This window comes from Mesoplodon mirus, assembly GCF_964341445.2.
Source record: "Mesoplodon mirus genome assembly, chromosome: 3".
In the NCBI taxonomy this organism is placed as follows: Eukaryota; Metazoa; Chordata; class Mammalia; order Artiodactyla; family Ziphiidae; genus Mesoplodon; species Mesoplodon mirus.
In genome coordinates this window covers 22,962,511-22,983,742 of record NC_138978.1, presented here as the reverse complement: position 1 = coordinate 22,983,742, position 21,232 = coordinate 22,962,511, and the positions used below count along the sequence as shown (strand labels likewise).

Sequence of the window (21,232 nt, the reverse complement as noted above, 5' to 3'; positions counted from 1 at the left end):
AGACTTCAGAACACAGGCTTTGGATCCAGGCCAGATGGGTGGGTTTGAACCTTACATTTGTCATTAACTAGCTGTGTGGCCATTACCAAAACAGTCACCTCTTCCAGTCTCAATGTCCTCACTTATAAAATGGAGGTACTGAATGGTACCCTAGCACCATTTACAGAGGGCTACCTGTAGGATTAAAATTTAAATGAGGTGATGTACTTGCAAGCCTGTTATACATAATGCTCAATAGATTATTATTATTACTATCACTATTATGGCGGTGGTGGTGGTTGTAGCATCATCATCATCAACTCCCAGGGGGAGGGGTGGTCTCAGCAAAGTGCCAGAGGAGGGTGGGTTGGTTTAACCACAATGGATTGTCCAGCTCAGTGCCACCTCCTCCAGGAAGCCCTCCCTGATGAGTCCAGTTCACATTGCTCTCTCCCTCCAGTGAACCCCTCTGGCCTCATGCTATTGCAGATGGTTTTAATTGACAGGGTCATGATGTCTGCTTTGTCTCCCCAGGCTAATCATAAGTGTCTTGAAAACAAAAATTGTTTTCTCCTTCTGAATCCCTGCACTAAGCTTGCTCACTTGTCAAGGGAAGGAAGGAATCAGTAATAGCACTGAGTTAGTTCTTTGTGCCAGTCATGGTGTGCTAGACACACATGCACGACTATTCCTTCTAATCCCCGCAACACTCCCGTGAGATAAGTATTATCATCCTTCTTATTTTACAGATGAAGAAACAGGCTCAGTGAGATTAAATAGCTGTTCAAGTGGAAAAGCTGGAACTGGAAGCCAGGCTTGTCCTACTTCCAAACCCAGTCTCTTTCCACTACAGGGAAAAGGAGAGAGGAAGGTGGTGGTGCCTGAAGGATGGGCGGGCAGGTGAAGAGCGCCCTCTATTGAGCATCTGTGAGTGATGACAGTAGAAGAGAAGCCCAGGGCAGAATCCTAGTAGTCAGATCCCAGAAGCGGTCCCGTGGGAACCATCAGACATTCCTATGAGAACTTCGGAGCATCCTCAGTACAGATGAGTGTATGCAGATCAATCAGAGTGTGGCTGCCATCCTGAGGGGGGGAGGGGAGGAAGGAGACCCCAGACTCGGCAGCCTCCATCCCCATGAGAGCGGAAATTTTGTCTATTTGCTCTCCTACTCCATCCCCAGTTTCTTGAAAAGTTTCAGGCAGAGAGTAGGTCCTCAACAAGTGTTTGCTGAATGAGTGGATGAATGAATGGGAGGCATCCTTCCTTCTCAGTCATCCCTGTCTTGCCCCCTCTCCCCAGTATTCAGATATCCACCATGAGCGCTACATCTGTGCTGATCTCAGTGGGTGTCATCCTGGGGAAGGTCAACCTGCTGCAGCTGCTGTTGATGACATTGATAGAGGTGACAGCCTTTAGTGCCACAAGGATGGTCGGCAAGGAAGTCTTCAATGTGAGTGATGGTGCCGTGAGGAGGCACCTCGGGGATGAGGGCTGAGCAGGTGAAAGGGGAGGGCTCTGTCTCCACTTGATAAAGCTTCTGGGATTAAAAAAAATTAAAGACAGGCCAAAATGGGGTTGTAAAAGTGTGGTCTATGCTAAACATTTAAACATAGCAAGCAAATGCTATGAAGGTGGTTCCCACGGTAAAAACTGTCAAGGAAAGAGGTCAATTCCCAGAGATGGAAAGCCCACCGTGGGCAATGCATTATAAGCCTTTTCCTGCTTTGTTATGGTTTTCATAGTGGTTGTTTTAAAAAGCTGCATTAATTCAAAGCCATCTCCTCTCTTCTCTGCAGCTTCAATGTTTTAGTTTAGATGGTCCGGGGGAGGGTTTGGCACTGATTTTGAGAGTTCACTGCTTCTCCTCAAAAACTTCAATTTAGCCTGGGTTCGTTGCATGGAAGGGTTCAGGGGAAACTAGAGCCAGAAACCAGAGCTGTTCCCAGTAGAGGCAACTCAAGAAAGGAGTATTCCAAGCTGACGATTCCCAGATGTGGTTTTTGGATTCCTGGGGGACCTGAAAGAGATTAAAAATGCAAGATTTCGGGGCTTCCCTGGTGGTGCAGTGGTTGAGAGTCCGCCTGCTGATGCAGGGGACACGGGTTCGTGCCCCGGTCCAGGAAGATCCCACATGCCGCGGAGCGGCTGGGCCCGTGAGCCATGGCCGCTGAGCCTGCGCGTCCGGAGCCTGTGCTCCGCAATGGGAGAGGCCACAACAGTGAGACGCCCGCGTACAGAAAAAAAAAAAAAAAATGCAAGACTTCTTCAGTTCTTACAAGGGAATTCCACAGACTTTCATTTTTATGTGCGACTGAGGGTTCCTTACCATTCATTCATTCCTTTCACAAATATTTATTCTGAGCCTGTTGTGTACCAGGCACTCTTCTAGGCAGTGGGAAAATGCAGCTGTCGTAGAACTTCTATTCCAGAGGGAAAGACTGCCAATAAACAATAAAATAGGCAAAAGATACAGTGTGTTAGATAGTGATAAGTACTATGGAGAAAAAAATAAAATGAGGAAAGCAGACAGGAATAGCTGTGAGGGAAGATAAAGTGTTAGGGAGGTTGGCCAAGGAAGGCTTCACTGGGCAAATAATTTTTGAGTAAAGAGCTGAAGGCAGCAGGTTTGCAAGTCACGTGGGTATCTGAGGACAGTGGCAGACGGAGGGCAGGGCCGTGGGAGTGGTCTGCCTCTTTCAGGAGGAGGATTGTGTCAGTGACACTGTTTAGAATTGTTGGCACATGATGATAATAAAAAGCAGATGGACTTTTAGTTGCTTTAATTGTTTTAAATTCTCTACAGACAATGTGTCCCCTTATTGCCTGTACCCAGGGTGGACCACTCCCTCCACCGTGCACTCCAGGCAGTGGAACAGACGGTGCAAAGTGGTACTGACGTGGAAGCATGAGTGTGGGTTTGAGGAAGAGCAAGGACAGTGTGTGTGGATTGAGCAGGAGGTGCAGTCTCAGAGGATGTGGGAGGGCAGATCATGCAGGGTCTTGTAGGTCGTAGTAAGAACGCTGACTTTGACATTGAGGGAGACATTGAGGAATTCCCACCCCCCTCACTGGGGGATTCTGAGCAGAAATATGCCATGAGCTAAGATTTTAACAGGGTCTCTCTGGCTGCTACGTGGAGAAGAGTCCGTTGGGGGACAAGGGTGGAAATGGGGAGACCAGTTAGAAGATTATTGCAAAAACTTGGGAAAGTGTTGATGGTGGCTTAAACCAAGGTGGGGGTCAGTGGAGCATGGTGGTGAAAATTCTGCCAAATCTGGATATTTGTTGAAGGCACAGCTGACAGGACTTACCAGTAGCCCACGAAGTGAGTTATGAAGGGTTACTAAATTTGATATTCGTAAAGCAAAATTAACATATAGCTGGAATTTTCTGAACACTTTAGTTCAGTATTATAAAAATTCTGGCTGCTTCATGTTGCAAAGATCATATCACTCATACTCTATGCAAAATTTGAAATTCTGCCAAAATGTAGGAAGCAGTGGGGTACATGTCCGTGTGGCTCTTCCCCCACCTAAGTGGACTTCAGCCAAAGGTGTTTAAAGACAACCAGAGGGGAGTTCCCTGGCAGTCCAGTGGTCAGGACTCGGCGCTTTCACTGCTGTGGCCTGGATTCAATTCCTGGTCCTGGAACTAAGACACGGCTGCAAGATGCAAGACGCGGCCAACTGAATAAATAAAGCCAACCAGAAGCCTGTCAGGAATAAATACACAGCAACTCACAGGACTCCTCTGAAAGGGGGGCTGCTGGGCAGGGTCAGTCTCCTGACTTCAAGTCACGCCTCCTACATGAAGCCAGAACTTTCTCCAAGGAACACGGGAGGTTCCCTCCCTGTGGGCAGAAGATGCTGACACTCACTGTTCCCACTGGGTTTTGTTGCAGATGGACAACCACATAAGCATGATGTACATCCACGTGTTTGCGGCCTGTTTCGGGCTGACTGTGGCCTGCTCCCTCCCAAAGCCTCTGCCTAATGCAGCGGAGGACAAAGATCAGACGGCAACGAGCCCCAGTTTGTTCGCCATGCTGGGTGAGAACAAGGTGGCGTGGGTGGGCTCAGATCTGGGGTGGGCAAGAGGCTCCAAAAGGGCTCTCCAGAAAATTCTCTCTCCTTTTCCAACCTTCTCTGGGTGTCTGAAGCCCCTCGGTAATGATCCATTTCTTCAAGTAGTATCTGATGAATTCACATCTTTGAATTCCCCTCTAGGGAACTTCTCTTCACTAATATCCAAAGGAGAGGAGAGGCTCATTACATCTCAGTTTAAAGAAGGTTATCCAATAAAGCAGAGAATTGGACATGTGAAGAAAGCCGGGCCTAGGAGTGGAGGGAAGAATGGGGGTGGGAAGAGAGGAGTAATCATGGTGTATCAATAGTTTGAAGAGCTCCAGTAAAAGTGATGAACTTAGAGGCTGGGAGAGGCTTAGAAGAAGGAAATCAGGCAGTGAGATCACCAGCAGGCACCTGAATACCAGGCCATTGGGCCAAATGAAAGCATACCATTAATTTTTTTAAATAAGCATTTAAGCCATCACAGGCCAGGGTCAGGAGGCCTGGGGTTTGGTGATTTCAACTCTCTAGACCTTAGTTTTCTTACCTAAAAAGTATGTTAGTTGGGCCCTACCAGCTTAAGAATTCAGAGAGGAGACATGATTTGTCCAAAGTCACAGAGCAAGAAAGTGACAGAGATGAGACTTGCCAGGTCCAGAATTCTCCTGCCTGAAGTCCCCCTGGCTCAGGCTTTGGAGCAGGAATACTGGTTCCGGCCACTGACCCTCTCTGGCCTCCAGGCACCCTCTTCTTGTGGATGTTCTGGCCGAGTTTCAACTCCGCTCTGCTGGACATTCCGGACGAAAAAAAGAAGGCCTTGTTCAACACCTACTACGCCCTTGCTGTCAGCATGGTGACAGCCATCTCAGTGTCAGCCTTGGTTCACCCTCAAGGGAAGATCAACATGGTGAGGAGGGGGGCTGTCCCTTGGGCAGCACTTGGGTCTTCTAGGCCTGACACACATATTCACACCCCACCCGCCGGCCTCAGTGCCAGCCCCACAGGTCGGGAAAGAACATATCGGGTGATGGGGTCTTGTCTGCAGCATCGTGGGGCATCAGCCCATCAGCACTGCCTTGTCAAAATGGGCCTGGAACATAGGAGACTGTCAAATGAGCAAAGGCCCTCTGGGGGGAGTGATTAAATCTATCAGCCTTGACATCAAACAAACCCAAGTCTGAACCCCATTTCTGCTAGTTACTAAAGCCAGCTCCCATAAGCAAGAGTCAGCAGAGAAAAACTGGGGTAGAAAGAGTCATCCTCTCACCTTCCCCCAAGAAATTTCAAGAATGGAATAAACGGAATCAGAAGTAAAGAACTTTGTTTCCCTAGCCATCTGAACTTGGCCAAGCCACTTAAACTTTTTGAGTCTCAACTGCCGCATATGTAAAGTGGGAATTGAGAGATGAGGCATGTAAAGGGCTTCATGCCCAGAGCTAATAAGTGCTGGGCAAATATTAGCTGCTATTATCAACGTAGCTGTGAGTCTGTGTGTGAGTTTTCGGGGGAGAGGTGGGTGAGATGTAGACTAAAGACAAAACAAGGTCCCATGATGATCAGGGCATGAGGTCAGCCAGCCAGACATGATGGGAAAGTCTAGACAGATGTGGGGGCTGGTTAGGGGGCGGAGGTGAAGGGGAGAGAAGATGGCCAAGGATGACAGGTTAACAGCACTAAGGGGAGGTGAGGGTCCCCACAGGTGAGCTCCATGGTCACAGGGAGTCTAGGATCAGACAAGGTAGCGACATCCAGGGAGGCAGGTGTAGGCATCAGGTCAGGGAAGCCCAGAAGCTGGTCCCAGGGCCCAGAGCTCCAAGATCTGGGTAGAATTGAGAGGGGCAGAGAGCAGTAGCCTAAGAGCAAGGCAAGGCCCCAGTTCTAGAGGAAGTGAAGGTCATAGCAGAGACATAACCCAGGAACAAGGGCCAGCTTCTTGGGATGGGGTCCAATAATACAGGGTGACATAGGCACCAAGTAGCCAATAATAATAATAGTAAAAAACAATAATAATGGTTTATATTTTGGGGGCATTTACTCATGTTCTATGCCAGGCATTGGGCTCAGAGTTTTATATATGGTAACTCAATTTTCACAATAACCATATCAGTAGATACAATCAAAACCCCATTTTTCTGGTGACAAAATTAAAGCACTGAGTGGTTAAGCGCCCAAGGACACATCACAACTAAGTGTGAGCATGGCTAGGATCCTGAGTAACTGCACTTTCAGGCTAAATGACTCCCAATCAGGGTGACTGCTCCCTGAGCCTGAGAAGTGGGGTGAGATAAGACCGTTGGTGAACTCTCAGCATAGGGGAGGGGCTAGTTTCGGGATCAGAGAAGCAGGGAAGACGTTACACTGTTGTCTTGCTACCGGCTTATCAAGTAATTTAGAGAGATGCTGTCCTCTCTGTGTCATTTCGTTCACCCACAAGCTATTCCTTTGCAGACTCACATCCACAATGCGGTGCTGGCAGGAGGTGTGGCTGTGGGCGCCCCCTCTTACCTGATCCCTTCTCCTTGGCTTGCCATGGTGCTGGGTCTCGTGGCTGGGCTGATCTCCATCTGGGGAGCCATGTATCTGCAGGTAAGGAGCTGGGCAATGAACACCTGCTGCTTTGGCTTCCACCAGGGTCCAGGCCCCTAGAACATGGCGGGCCATCTTGTAGTGCCAAGGGCTGCATTAGTTTAGCTTCACAGCTAGGGTGAGGGACCCACCCAAGTTGGATGGTGCATTTGTTAAGATCTGGGGAGCAAGTATCAGAACCTATTCAAGCTTGCTTAGGAATAAGGGGGATTTGTTAGAAGGCTACTGGAGTATCACCGAACCCAAGGACAGGAATGCTGCTGGGAGCCCAGGAATGGCTGGCACCAGGGATGCGAGTCTTGTGGGGAACACAAGAAGTCCCTGCTCTTCTTTTTTTTGCTTTTCCTGAACATCTGCTTTATTCTCACTCTGTAGACTTCCTTCTTCTTCTCCTACTCCACATGGTGGAATGTCGTCTTTCTCTTCAAGAGAGCAGCCAGGTGAAATCTCTTGGCCCCAGTTGCAAATTCTTTGGAGAAGGGGCTCCTTGGTCTAGCTTGGATAATGTGTCCATCTTTGGCTGGGTGGGAGGTAGGGCACATCATACATGCAAGTCTGCTGTCCATGAACCATGTGAGTGGGGGTTGGAAGGGCAGCACTCAAAAGAGGGATGCTGGGCTGATAATCCAGGTCACGTCCACTTCTGATTATTTAGTTTTTCTTCTAAGTGGATGGATTTTTCTTCCTTCAATATTCAACATATACTGGTAACATCAGAATGCTCCATTATAGCCAATTTGTTATCACACACTTCTAAGGGAAATATTTAGGAGCAACAGATCTTCATAGGTTTGAAGACCTGATGGAGGAAAAAGGAATAGACTTTTGGGTGACACAAGAAGATGAATTTGGATGAACCGTGGATATTCAGGGAGGCAGTTTCAATCCCAAATAAGGAAGAACTTACCAACAGTTCGATCTGACCAAAAGATGGCGTTGTCTGCTTTTCATCTTTGGAGTGGAAGCGCCTGTCTTTTTATCTCCTCTGGTTTTGAGATCCTCTGATGGAAGTAGGGCATATTCAGCAAAACGTGTATCACGGGAATTCCCTGGCGGTCCAGTGGTTAGGACTCCGAGCTTTCACTGCTGAGGGCCCGGGTTCCATCCCTGGCGGGGGAACTAAGATCCCACAAGCCGCGCGGCGTGGCCAAAAAACATGTATCACAAGTATCATGAGGCTCAGTGTCTGTCACTTTCTCTGTGCCTCAGGTTCCTTGAGTCTATCACTGCGGGAAGGATTCAAAGATGATTCACTGATTTTTTCATTCATTCATTCACTCATTCATTCAACACATTTGTTTTAACAGTCATCCTGTTTCACAAGCTATAGTGTAGTGAAGGAAATGGACAAATAAATGCAACACAGTGTGTTAACTGCTACTGGAGCACATCTAAGCTGGCCTGAGATGGGTTAGTAAATGCTTCCCAGAGCAGAGAATGTCTCACCCAAGTATTGACAAAGAACTTATATTAGCTAGGGAAAGAAATGTACTCCAGGCAGAAGGAACAGTGTGGTCAAAGGCTCAATGGCGAGAAGAGCATGTGGCCCAACCAGGAAACAGAAAGATGTTCATTGGGCTGAAGCCTAAAGTTCATCAGGGAGTGTGCCTCTCACCATAGCCTTGAGAGATGGCAGGTGCTCAGGAATACCTTCTGGGCGAGTTCAAGAGTCTGAATTTTTATTCCCAAGACCATGAGGATTCTGAGGAGGGAACTAGCCTGATCAAATTTCCATTGGTATCCACATCTGTTGGCTCCCGGCCATCTGGGAGGCCAAGTGATGAAACGGAAGGAGCACTGACTGGGCGTCTAGAGGTGTGGTCAGATTCTTTCCTGTTAATCAGCCATGTGGTCTCTTGGATGGCAGTTAGGTTTGGTCTAGACCAGTGGGTCTCAATCAGCCCCTGGGGACATTTGACAATATCTGGAGACAGTTTTGGTTGACACACTTGGGAGAGGGGTGCTCCTGGCATCTAGAGGGTACAGGCCAGGGATGCTGCTAAATCTCCTACAGTGCACAGGAGGGTCCCTAGCATAACACAGAATCATCAGCCCCAAAGGTGAGTAGTGTGGACAACAGACCAGCACTGGTGTCACCTGGGACTTTGCTAGAAATGCAGAATCTCAGGCCCCAGACCCACCAAATCCAACTCTGCATTTTAAGGAGCTCCCCAGGTGCTGTGAGTGCACATTCAAATCTGAGAAGCACTTATTTAGTTGAGTCCTGATGCCCATCACCCTGGATGCCCTGGATGCCAAGCGTCTGTGAAAGGGTGGGTAAGGAGTGTCAGTCCCACATGCAGATCTGCTGATAATGGTGTTTGTCCCCAGGTGTGTCTTCAACGAACGCTGGACCTCCATGATGCCTACGGCGTGCAATATACCTTTGGCTTGCCGGGTCTACTCGGAGGGGTCACCAACATTGTGCTGATGGCATTTCAGGTCAAGTGGACCAAAGTTTCCACGTAGGTCACTTGGCTCAGCCCCTTATCACCCCATCCAACTCAGGAAGGAGTGTGCCCAGAGCCCTTGGCCGGGGAAGGGGGGGGCGTTACATTCAGGGCCGGGCACTCAGAGGCCCCAGTGAATATCCGTTGGCCAATTTATTCTGAAATTCTGCCCAGCCCCTACTGTGTATGGACTTATCACCTGTCCAGGCCACTTCTTTCTAAAGCAGGCAGCTTAGGTGCAGGGCAAAGGCAGACAGTCCTGAGTCCTCCCCAAATGCAGACAGAGCAGGCAATCAGGCTCAAGCCAATTGAGCTTGTTTTTCAGTCCCTGGTAGTTTAGGTTGTGGTGAAGTGTGCCATGGGGTCTTGACCTCTTCTTAGCTGGGCCATGCTACCTAACCTCTCTGAGCCTCTGTCACCCGATGGTAAATGAAGATAATGATAATTCCTCTCCTCATAGGGGTGTTGGATGCTACTTGAGGCCAGGTACTGTGTGGTTAAGAGGATTTGATATGTTAATGTAGGAAAATGCTGAGTACAGCCCATCCCTGAGACCCAGAGAGGGAAGGAGCTTGGCTAAGGTCACACAGTGAGGTGGGACCATGGGTCTCTGGACCAGAGTCAGATCCTGTGTCCCCCAGACAATGGACAGCAATGATCAGAACCCTGGTCATCACCTTCTGGAAGTTGTTTATCTTCTTGTTTCTTTCCTTTTTTTTTTTTTTTTTTTTTTTTTGCGGTGGGGGCCTGTTGTTTATCTTCTGAATGTGACTCACATATAATGAAAGAGTGACTTGGGCACAGGGATAGATTTTTCCAGATGAACTGAGTTAGTGATAACAATAATGATATTACTGATGACAATCAGCACTGTTTATTGACTGCTTTCTAAATGCTAGGCATTATGCTAAAATCACTACGTCATCATCTCATTCAATCCTCACAACCACCTGGTGAGGTATTATTAGTTTTCCCTAAGAAATGATACTTTGGGGGAGTTAGCTGTCCAAGGTCATGTGGCTGAAACCTGGCTGTAAAGGTTATGAGCACCTGCGGTGGGTGATGAGAGCTCATCGCTGTGGAGGTATTTCAAAGAAATCATGGAGGTCTGCATCCCTCAGTTCTAACAACAGAGACGACCATAGCCCCAAATTATAGGAATCCTCTATGAGCAGGTGAGATATACCTCTATGAGCTGCTTGGGGGTGAGGAGGATGCCATTTGGGGGTGGGGAGGGGATGGTCTGTGTGAAGCAGTGCATCTCTGTAATGGACTCCAATGATGTGCCTGCCACTGTTTCAATAGCTGTGTGACTCTCAGCGAAGCTTTTTCCTCTCTCCGGGCTCCTGAGTTCCCCTCTGTAAAATGAGGGGTTGATCTAGCAGGGTCCTACACTCAGATACCTGTAGGGACCAGGCAGGTCAGGTTAAAACTGAGACCGGTGAGGGGAGGGAACTATGGGCATTTGCTCTTCAGTGCCAGGCAGCTAATACCATGCAAGGTCCCAGGATAAGTGTTGCCAGATCTAACGACTTTTCAAAAGTCAGAAATCCAGAGTTTTGCATGTACTTCCCAAGCATTGGCAAAAGATTCAAAATCATTAGAAACATTGTGTGGGCCAAATTCTGCTCATGGGCTGCCGACCTGGACCTTCTGGACCACCTACCCTTCTATCCCCCAAATTCTGTGATTCTGTGGCTCTCCTAGAACAGTGGCTCTCAACAGCATCAGCATCACGTGGGAACTTGTTTGAAATGCAAATCATACCCCACCCCAGACCCACACAATTAGAAATCTGGGGGCAGGCCCAGCAGTCTGTTTTAACGAGTCCTCTGTGTGATTCTCAGACAAGCTCAAGTTTGAGAACTATTGGCCTATAGCAAAAAAAAAAAAAAAAAAAACAAAAACCAAAAAAACAAAGCAAAGCTGTCAACCAGCAGTGTGCTGCTAAAGCACTAACAACTGGCTCTCCAGGGAAACAAAGCCCTGACTTAGTGCATTTGCTGATTTCTCCCTGTGGCCAATTTCAAGCCATCAAGGTAACACCCCTGAATGTGGAGTTGAGAAGAGCTGAGAACTATCGGCCTGTGTATCTGTGTGAGCTGGCTCCAGCACCCCTCTGCAAGTCCATTCTCATCAGGATGAGACAGCCGAGGACCAAGAAGTAGTCCTCTCTCCTCTGCGGGAACCTGGCAAAGGGAAGGGCACAGTGACAGCAATGACCCCTCTCAGGGTGGCCTCTGGTCTGCTGGAAGTAAAGGGCACAGGCTTCAGGGACAAACAGACCAAGGTCACATTTACCCGTTGTGTGACCTTAGGCGTGGTATTCAAACTCTCTTTAAGTCTCAGTTTTCTATCTGTAAAATAGGATAATAAGATCCATGTCCCAGGGCTGCTGTGAAGATTCAGCAACATATAATAATTAAAGGGCTCAGGACAGTGCTTGGCATGGAGTAAACACCCAACACATGGCCCCTTTCTTTGTGATGGTTACTGACGCTGCTGCCTCCGTAGGAGGGGCATCTGGATGTGGTGGAAAGATGGGGAAAGGACTGAGCTGGCAGTTAGAGTGCTTTCTGGGAAGTGTGGATCAGCTGCTTTATTAGCTCTGTGTCATTGGATGAGTCAGTTGACGTTACATTCATTCCACAAACAATATTTGTCGATTTCCTATTTGGGTGAGCGAATGTAAATGAGTCAGATGCTGTGCTTGGAGGCTGGATAGAACATTTTTCACAAATTGTGGGATTTTTTAAAAATAAATTTATTTAATTTATTTATTTTTGGCTGCGTTAGGTCTTCGTTACTGTGCGCGGGCTTTCTCTAGTTGTGGCAAGCGGGGGCCACTCCTTGTTGCGGTGTGCGGGCTTCTCATTGCGGTGGCTTCTCTTGTTGCAGGGCATGGCCTCTGGGCGCACGGGGTTCAGTAGTTGTGGCACGTGGGCTCAGTAGTTGTGGCTCACGGGCTCTAGAGTGCAAGCTCTGTATTTGGGGCACACGGGCTTAGTTGCTCTGCGGCATGTGGGATCTTCCCGGACCAGGGCTCGAACCCATGTCCCCTGCCTTGGCAGGTGGACTCTTATCCACTGCGCCACCAGGGAAGTCTCTCGATTTTTTACTTTCTTAATGGTATCTTTTGATGAACAGTAGTTTTAATTTTATCATAGTCCAATTTATCATTGTTCCCTCTATGTTTAGCTCCTGTGTGTCATGTTTAAGAAATTTTTGCCTACTGCAAGGTCACACAGGTGTCCTCCAAGGGCCGCTTAATAGTTTAAAGTGAAGCCCTGGGGTTGCTTTGAAGGAGAGAGGACAGGCAAGTGTGTCCAAGGGGGCAGGCAGGGGAGATGGGTCTGATGGCCAAGCTGTACTCCATCTCGCCCTGATAGAAATAAAACCTTCATCTTTAATTGCCTAATGAGGAAACTCAGGACTGTGAGAGGTTAAGTGCCTAGGGTCGTGCAGCTAGTGACAGAACTGGGACTTGAACTTGGGTTTTCTGACTTCTACTCTAGTTCATCGTTCATGGGGTCTGAGAACTAAAGTAAGCCAAAGAGGATCTTGAAATCCCTTCTTCCCCTCTACATGTCTGCATAGCTTTGTGGGAGAATGACAGGAATGTACTGCCTAGGGAGGGGACATTTGTTCTCCTGGTGGCCCTTCCTGACAGCATCACTACTGATGCAGTCTTTTCTGTCCCCAGTGACCTCTGCAGCCTGATGCCCAAATGTGACCACCTCTGCTTTGTCATTTCTAGGCTTGGCTACCAGATACTCACCGACTCCGGGGCATTCAGCTTCACCATCATTATGGGTGTGGGATCTGGTCTTCTGACAGGTCAGTATGAGACCACCCTTCTTCCACCATTGTCCAGGGCACAGGGCCTGGGCCTAGACTGCACCTGCCCCATCCCTGGACGTGTATGTGCCCATCCCCTTCCCCCTGAACCCACCCCCTCAGCTCCAGCCAAAGGAGGCAAAGAGCCCAGACCTTGATTAAAAAATAAAGGAACACAGGATTACAAACTTTCATAATTGGAAAGGTCCTCAGAAGTCACCTGGACACTGCAGCCTCTTGAGCCCAGGACTGGTGATTTCATCAAATTTTGCACAGAAGACCAAGGAGACCCTTATGCTACAGAGCTTACCTTTTACTCCCTGAGAACACCTAAATACTATTTCATTCAGCAAATATTTGTTCAATATCTGCTATGAGTCAGGCACTATTCTTAGGTATTCGGGATACAGCAGTGAACCAAATTCCCTGGCCTCATCGAGTTGACATTCTAGATGGGGAGAGGGCTTTTACCATAAACAGAAAAATAAATAAATAAATAAAATAAAAAATATATGTGCTATGTCAGATAGTAATAAGCACTATAAGGGAAATAAATCAGGGTAGGGGGAATGTAGAGTTATTGTGAAGGTGGGCTGCTCTTTTAGAAGGGTGGTAAGGAAGGCCTATCTAAGAAGCTGACTTTTAAGCAAGGACTTGAATGCAAAAAACGAGGGAGATACCATGAGTTTATTTGGGAGAAGAAGATTCCATGAAAAGGGACAGCAAGTGCAAAGGCACTGAGGCAGGAGCATGCATTGCATGTTTGGGGAACAGCAAGGATGTCAGTGTAGCTGATGTGGATGGAGTGACAGGGAGAGTGGCAGGGGTTGAGGATAGAGTGGTAGCAAGGAGCCTGATCATTCTGAGAGATGGGAAGGCATTAGAGATCTGTAAACAGAGGACTGATGTTTTTTTGCTTCTGCAATATGACAGACCTGCAAAGAATCTTGGGGAGATACCAATTTGCCAGTCTTACATGCTAGGTGAAAACATGTATTCTGTACAGAACTGTTCACTGTTATTCTACAAGCAAACAGCTTTTATTGGTTAGACTTTCATATATTGTATCTCTAAGCATGGAGTGAATGCCAAATAAGAGACAAAGTAGCATAAGTAGACACTAAGGAGTTGTGTGAACTTGGGCTTGTCACTTTGGGCATTGGCTGGCTTCTCTGTAAAATGAAATGATTATAGTAACTAATCATATGGCATCCTTTCAGCTCTGAAACATGTATGAAAGTACTGTTTGGAGTTTTAGAGAGTGAGATTGGCTAGAATTGCTTTAATGTAACAATTGGCCTCAGCTTTGGACAGAGTCTGAGGTGATTAATTAAATACAGATAAGAAAAATGTCTCCAGCCATCACTTTACATTCTATTCATGGTAGCAGTCCAACCCTGAATAGGGTTGCCAGATTTAATAAGTGAAAACACAAGGCACCCAATTTGGAATCCAAAAGTAACTGAGCATCTTGTATTTTATCTGGCAGCCCTACACCTGGCCTCTCACACCATTTACCACTCTGCCCAGTGTGTGGAGGCTTCCTATGCTTCACTGAAGCCAAGAAAGAGAATAGAGGAAAGACACTCTTATTATTCCTTTAAGAGTTAAGACCAACCAGCTTTCCTCTTCACATGTTGCTTTCCACATGAGGGAGCCAGTGATAAAAAAGGATTTGGACAATGGAAGCGGAAAGAGGCCTCCAAGAGGCCAAGATGGCAACAAATTGACCCCCTAAAGCCAAGCATTTAACATGTGAAGAGACCCCATTGCGTGGAGCCCATCTATAATATATGCACTTATTTAAGAAACCATCTTATCAAGCATAGTTACGGGGTTTCCCAGGTCAGGCAGATTAGAAATAGCTGATTAGACGTGGACAGGTTTCTAGAGGCAAGGCACCCTGGAAGAAGTTAGAAGTGAAAGCAGAGAACCTAGCAGGAGAAGAGAATTTCCTAAAACCAGTCACAAGAACATGAGAAGCTTAGGCTGCTGGAGAACAGGCCAGTAACCTTCAGCAGCTGTAGCCCTTCTCCATGTTACACAGCACATTTCATAAAAGGATGTTCCTAGGAACAGTTCTGATTTTTTTTTAAAAGTCTAAATGTGTTCAGTGTTGTCTCATAAGACAAGAAAATATAATAATTTTAGAGGATTTGCATCAGATGAGTAAGCCTCAGCTATCTGGAAAATATATGTAGGCGACAGGGATCATTTCTGAGTAATTCTAGCTAAATGAGGTGTGCTGATTGCACTCCACACGCCAATATCAGTTAAAGGCACGCACTATAAGATGAAAATATGAATAAGCACACACCTACTCTTGTTAATCTTACTATTTAATACATTGCGACTAATCATCATTAAAAATACACAGATAAACCTATCAATGGCATTTCCCTGCTTCACATGAAAGGTAAACACTACTTTATGTACTGGAAATTTGGCAGACTTTGAGCGACTGGGGAAGGCATAGAGCCCGAGCTCTCTGGGTGGAGGAGGGATGGGTGAAAAGAACAGGCACAGAAGCAAGTTGTCATAAACTACTTTCCTAACAAGTGGAATCTTGAGCTGAGGTCACTGGGACTTTACTGGAACCAGTGAGGATGGACCTGCAGGGGTGGCTATTTGAGTCGCTCTCCATGGTAGCTTTTGCATTTTAAATGGATCAGCTCTTAAGTGGGGCACCGTCTAACAGGGTCCTTCTGTTCCATCTTGGGAAGTGTGTTAATCCATGACTGTCATATACCTCCTGCGTAACCTAAATCCTTTGGATGTAACTGCTCTTGCCAGTTCCTTTTGAAAGATGTCTATAGAATTAATTAAGCTGGTCCAGGAAGGACAGTGCTTCAATTTGTCTATCTCCTGGTTGTGGAAGAAAAGAGGATTTCTGTTGAGATACCATAGTTGACTTATAATATTTTGGTTAATTCTGAGATAACAAATGCAATCATCTAAGTGTGTAACATTTAATTATGAATTTAAACAGGTATACTCTTAAACCTCAAGATATGGAAGTCACCTCACGTGGTTAACTATTTTAATGACCAAGCTTTCTGGAAGGTAAGAGTTTTAACCTATTAATGTCTAAGGTTTTGAGTGAATGAACTTAAAAAGATACCTGGGTATATATGTTAACTTGGCATTTATTAGAGTAAAGTAACAAACAAACAAATCCAAGATGTGTGTGTGAGCGTGTGTGCATGCGTGTGTGTGTGTGTGTGTGTGTGTGTGTTGGTGGGGGGCTGAGGAGGTAGTAAATGTTCCCATTTCCCTGATGCCTCAAAATCACTGAGGGTCAGGGATGCGAGAACTGTCACTGGCCACATGTCTCCTCCCCACCTGGAGTCACCAAAGTGGGCGGGCGAACAGTTCGACGTGAAGGTGATGGAATCCTGCAGTGCAAGAGCCAGAAGGACCACAAGGGCCAGAGAGTCCAATCCCCTCACTTGATAGACCTCCAAGTGGAGCCATGAGTACCCAAGTTCTCACAGGGAGTGAGTGGCACAGCTGAAGAAATTAGAGCTAGTGGACATGAGAAAACTTGCAGCATAGGTGTCTGGGGTTATTTAGTCAGGGGACATAAAGCTCAAACAACTCAGCTGCTGCTGAGGGTCTCTGTGACATTGTAGTGTTGTTATCATGACTGGGCTAGAAAGGAGGTCAGGGCTCATTCCCTGAAACCCCACTGCCCTCCTCCCTTTAACCTACACTCACAGTTCACAAAGCATTCTGATGTGTGTCACCTTAGGTAATCTTCCAATTGATGCTGAGGTTGGCTGGGCAAGCAGGGACCCATAGTGCCAAATTATAAATGGGAAGTGGGGGCCGATAGAGGGCAGGCTAACGCCCAGCATCATGCCTTTGTGAGTGGAAGCAGTTCTTCTGAGTCCGAGGCCAACCCTTTCTCCACCCAGCAGGCCAAGATACTGACCACTAAAGGGACAGAGAACCAGCCTTACTATAGGCCTTGGCATTTGTGTCTGTAGGGGCGAAACAGAGAGAACCTATGGAGAAAACCCACCTCGTCTCCCTTTCCTTCATCTCTGTGCTCTCTTTCCTCCTCTTCCTCTTGAAACAACTTTCTAGAGGTATACTTGACAATGAACTGCACATATTTAAAGCATACATTTTGATACATTGAACATGTTTATACACCTATGAAACCATGACCGCAATAAAGGTAAGAACATATCCATCACCACCAAACATTTCCTCCTGACTCTTTGAAACTGCTCCCTCCTGACTCCACCCGGTTCCATCCCCAGGCCACCACTGAACTGCTTTCTGTCCTATAGATTAGCTTACATTTTCTATAATTTTATATAAATGGAAGCACACGGCATATACTCTTCTTCGTCTGGCTTCTTTTGCTCAGTGTAATTATTCTGGGAGTCATCCACGTTGTTGTGTGTAATCTGCCTCATCTTGCACCAGCTTCTCTCTATATGGCTTCTCCCAACAGCTAGTCTCTCCCAGTCCCCTGCAAGTGTTCTTGCCCCTTTAGCAGAAGCAGGGTAATCTAGTGAAAAGACTCAGAAAACTGGCTTCATCCATCCATTCATTCCACAAGTGCTTACTGAGCAACTATTATATACTAAGCACTCTGCTCATTAACGAGAGATACCACAAATAGGACAAATATCCAGCTGAATTATTTGAGTTGCAATAAATATTTGCTGAACAAATGAAGGAAGTCTGAGGAACACCCCCTCTCCCAACACTAGCCCCTTGCAGCAGCAGGTGAAATGGAGATTGTGTCCCTGGAACAAGAAGACCTGGATTCTAGTCACCATTCTGCAAGGTCTGATGTAGGCAAGACCCTTGACCTCTCTCACTGGTAAAATAAGAACAGTAACCTTCGTTCTACCTCACTGGATTGTTTTGAAGACCAAGTGGGGTCATAACATATGTGACCACATTATGTAAAATGCAAACTGCCATGTGAATGTGAAAGTTTATTACTAGGGGTTTAGACAACCACAAAGGAATGTGTAAGCCTAACAGCTATCATTTATTGCAAGCCTATTGTTTCCGATTCTGTGCTGGATGCTTTTCAACATTATCTGATTTTATCCTCGCAAAAACCCTGCGTAAGAATAAGTCTCCCCGTCTGCAGATGAGGAGTAACTTGTCCAAAGTGACAGAGCTAGTAAATGGAACAGAAGGAATTTGAATCGGTGTCTGTTTGGCTCCAAAGACACAGCATGTATGTGTTGTGGGCAGCTACTGGAGAATGGTTATTTCTCCCCTCATCTTCTGATGTATTTTTTTTTTACAGCTGAGTAGAACTATTTATTCAGCAGTGTAACACTTATAGCTTGCATTTAAAAAGCAAGAATATAAACTTCCAAAGCTGATAAATCCAGAGGTGATTTTTTTTTTTTTTTTGGTAAACTATCCAAAAAGACATTTTAAACATTATGGAATGCCCTTTATTGTATGTCATAGAAGCAGACTACTGGGGGTTGGAAGGGACATTCCTTCACTGGTTGCCCAGACCATGCTCAGCACTTCCTGGGATGGGGCACTCACCACCCCCAAGAACACCCATCCCATCCTTGGATGATTTTATTAAGATGTACTCATTCATTCACTCATTATTAATTCCATAAATATATTATCTAATATGTGATCAATATTGTATGAAGAGCTGGGGAGACAAATCTAAATAAAATTTAGTTCTAGGTCTTAAGGAGCTGCATGTACTAATCCTTTGTCTTCCTGGAAATTACAGTGATCCTCACCCAGATACTGATTTACAAAAATCCAATTTATAATTTTTCATATGTCTTCTGCCTTCACTAAGAGGATATATTCTTTCAACTTTTAATTTCAATTTCATAAACCATAGATTTTATTTCATGTTTCCGAGGCACAAGGACCCACTGACATCCATTTATTAAAATGAAGAAAGGAACTTTGTTTTGCGAGTCTCCCATGGACAAGCCCCTGTTCTGATTATTGTGTGGATGCAAACAGAGAAAACAGGGGTCTAAGCACTTAGAACTGGATCTTTACCTGTGCACAGCTCTATCTATTAGGCACTAAATAAGTAACCTGGGCAGTAGCTGCTAGTTGAACCAACAGAGGCAGAGGTCACAAGCTTGGGGAGGTCAGGATTTGCTGGACGTGGCTAAGTGACAGAAAGTGAAAGACATTCCAAGAAAGGGGAGGATTGAGAGCAAACACAGGAGAAGCATGAAGCAACTGGCTCAGGGGCGAGTTGGTGAAGAGGAGGATGAATGGTGGGCAGAGTCACTTGAATCATCCTTCAGGTGATGGGAAGCTCCCAAGGTTTACATGGGGGAAATGGTGCCATAAAATGAATGTTTCAGGGGTGAGCAGTATGACAGGATTAAGCATGTAGGATGGATTCTGAAATGACTGCAGTATACTCAAGGTCATCCATTGCTTTCTGAACACGTATTTGCAGGGTTTTTTTTTTTTTTTTTTTGCGGTACGTGGGCCTCACTGCTGTGGCCTCTCCCCTTGTGGAGCACAGGCTCCGGACGCGCAGGCTCAGCGGCCATGGCTCACGGGCCTAGTTGCTCCGCAGCATGTGGGATCTTCCTGGACCGGGGCACGAACCCGTGTCTCCTGCATCGGCAGGCGGACTCTCAACCACTGCACCACCAGGGAAGCCCTGCAGTTTATTTTTTACATGGTTGTATTGCCAAGAAATTTAAACACAACCACTGTTTTGGCACAAAAACATGACAAAATGTGTTGAGTTCCTCTTGCTGTTTTATGCAAAACAGCATAGCCCTCTCACACTGGTGTCACCCCTGCTTCTGATTTAAAATAGACGTTCTAGACACACAGTAAGGGTCCAAAAAATGCTCGTTCTGCCAAAATGAGGAGAGCCGGTTTTTAAAGCAAAGTAGGAAAACAGATCAGGAGCCTGCTGATTCCTCCCCTTTGGGAGAGGCCCAGTGGAAACAGCCTTATCTGGGAGGCAGATCTGAATTGAGTCCTAGCTCACCCACCACAGGCTGGTGCCCTTGGGCAAGTCACTTTACTTCTGTGGGGTGGAGCAGAGGCTCAGTTCCTTCATTTGTGAAATGAGATCAAATTCGACGTTCTGGAGTCAGACAGATCTGGGTTCTACCACCTCTAGCTCTGTGATCTCTGAAATGGAGATATCTCACTAGGTTGTTGGAAGGATTTAAGGGAGGTAACATGTGTGAAATGTTAGCACACTGATCCATAGAAAACACTGCATAAACTTTAGCTACTCTGATTTCTGGTTCTAGAATTCTGTGATCCAAGGCTATTCAACACGCAGTGATGTTGTATGGCAGGGTACCATATGGCACAACCAAAGAACTGAGGATCGATTTATTTAGCTTGCAGAAGAGAAGACCCAAGGGAGACCTAAGAACAATCTTCAAACACTTGAGAGACTGTCATGTAGAAGAGGGAAAAGATTTTTTTCTATGCTTCTCCAAAGAATTTAACTAGGCCCAGTGGGCGATGCAGTATAAATTGCTAACAATTTGAACTGTCTGCAAAACTACTTCATGTGGTAGTGAGTCTCCTGTCACTGGAGGTGTTCAAACAAAAGCCAGGTGACCACTAATGATCCATGTAAAGAGCTATATGAAATGAGATCTACCTATCTAAGAGATCTTCCAATTCAGATTTTATGAAAGAACTTCTAAGACCTTTGTGATGAAACAACATTTTGGGCAACATAAGTTTCAAAAGATCAAGCCAGAATCAATGTGTACAATATTAAGCATATGATAAGGGTTCATCTGTAATAAAAATGTTTGCTTTCCTTTTACAGTTTCCACATTTGGCTGTTGGATATTAAGCGAAAGCATCCAAGAAAAACAAGGGCTGTTTGAAAACAACTTCTTTTCACTGTTGCCCATTTTTTTGTGTGCGACAAACACTCATTACAGCAAAGTCTCATGTACAATGAAACAGGCCAGAGATAGATTTGATATTAAAAATAAAGGACTAAAAACATACGGGATAATTTTATATTATAATAATTTTAAATAATTATGTTTGGTTTCATGAAAGATGATGCTATCATTATTTTCTTAGGTGCAGACACACAGTTCACAAAATTAAGGTTTTGGTTCAATTTTATTGACAATTTAGATTCTTTCTTGCGCTTAATAAAGTATTAAGCTATCAGTTAACTCATCTACATCAGCAAAGCAGATGATATAAAACAGGGGAAAACTAAGAACTCACTTAGATTTAGCCCTTGCAGACACTGTGCTTTTATTCCAGTGGTTTTACAAGGAGTTCCTACTCCCTGAGCATATCCTGAATTTAACTGTGGGGAAGACATT

At 45.9% G+C, this 21,232-nt stretch overlaps 1 protein-coding gene across 1 annotated transcript in view; it reads left to right on the top strand.

Annotated features, from left to right (window-relative positions):
• Window positions 1–20,802, top strand: part of RHCE (Rh blood group CcEe antigens) — a gene marked incomplete at its 5' end in the record, with an annotated part of 34,061 nt that extends 13,259 nt beyond the window's left edge. The window contains 8 exons of the mRNA XM_082613301.1: window positions 1,280–1,430; window positions 3,882–4,029; window positions 4,788–4,954; window positions 6,496–6,633; window positions 8,965–9,098; window positions 12,841–12,920; window positions 15,910–15,983; window positions 20,713–20,802. Coding sequence (XP_082469427.1) covers window positions 1,280–1,430; window positions 3,882–4,029; window positions 4,788–4,954; window positions 6,496–6,633; window positions 8,965–9,098; window positions 12,841–12,920; window positions 15,910–15,983; window positions 20,713–20,739 — 919 coding nt within the window. The 3' untranslated portion in view covers window positions 20,740–20,802. The remainder of the gene's footprint in view (window positions 1–1,279; window positions 1,431–3,881; window positions 4,030–4,787; window positions 4,955–6,495; window positions 6,634–8,964; window positions 9,099–12,840; window positions 12,921–15,909; window positions 15,984–20,712) is intronic.
• Between the last annotated feature and the right edge of the window lie 430 nt (window positions 20,803–21,232).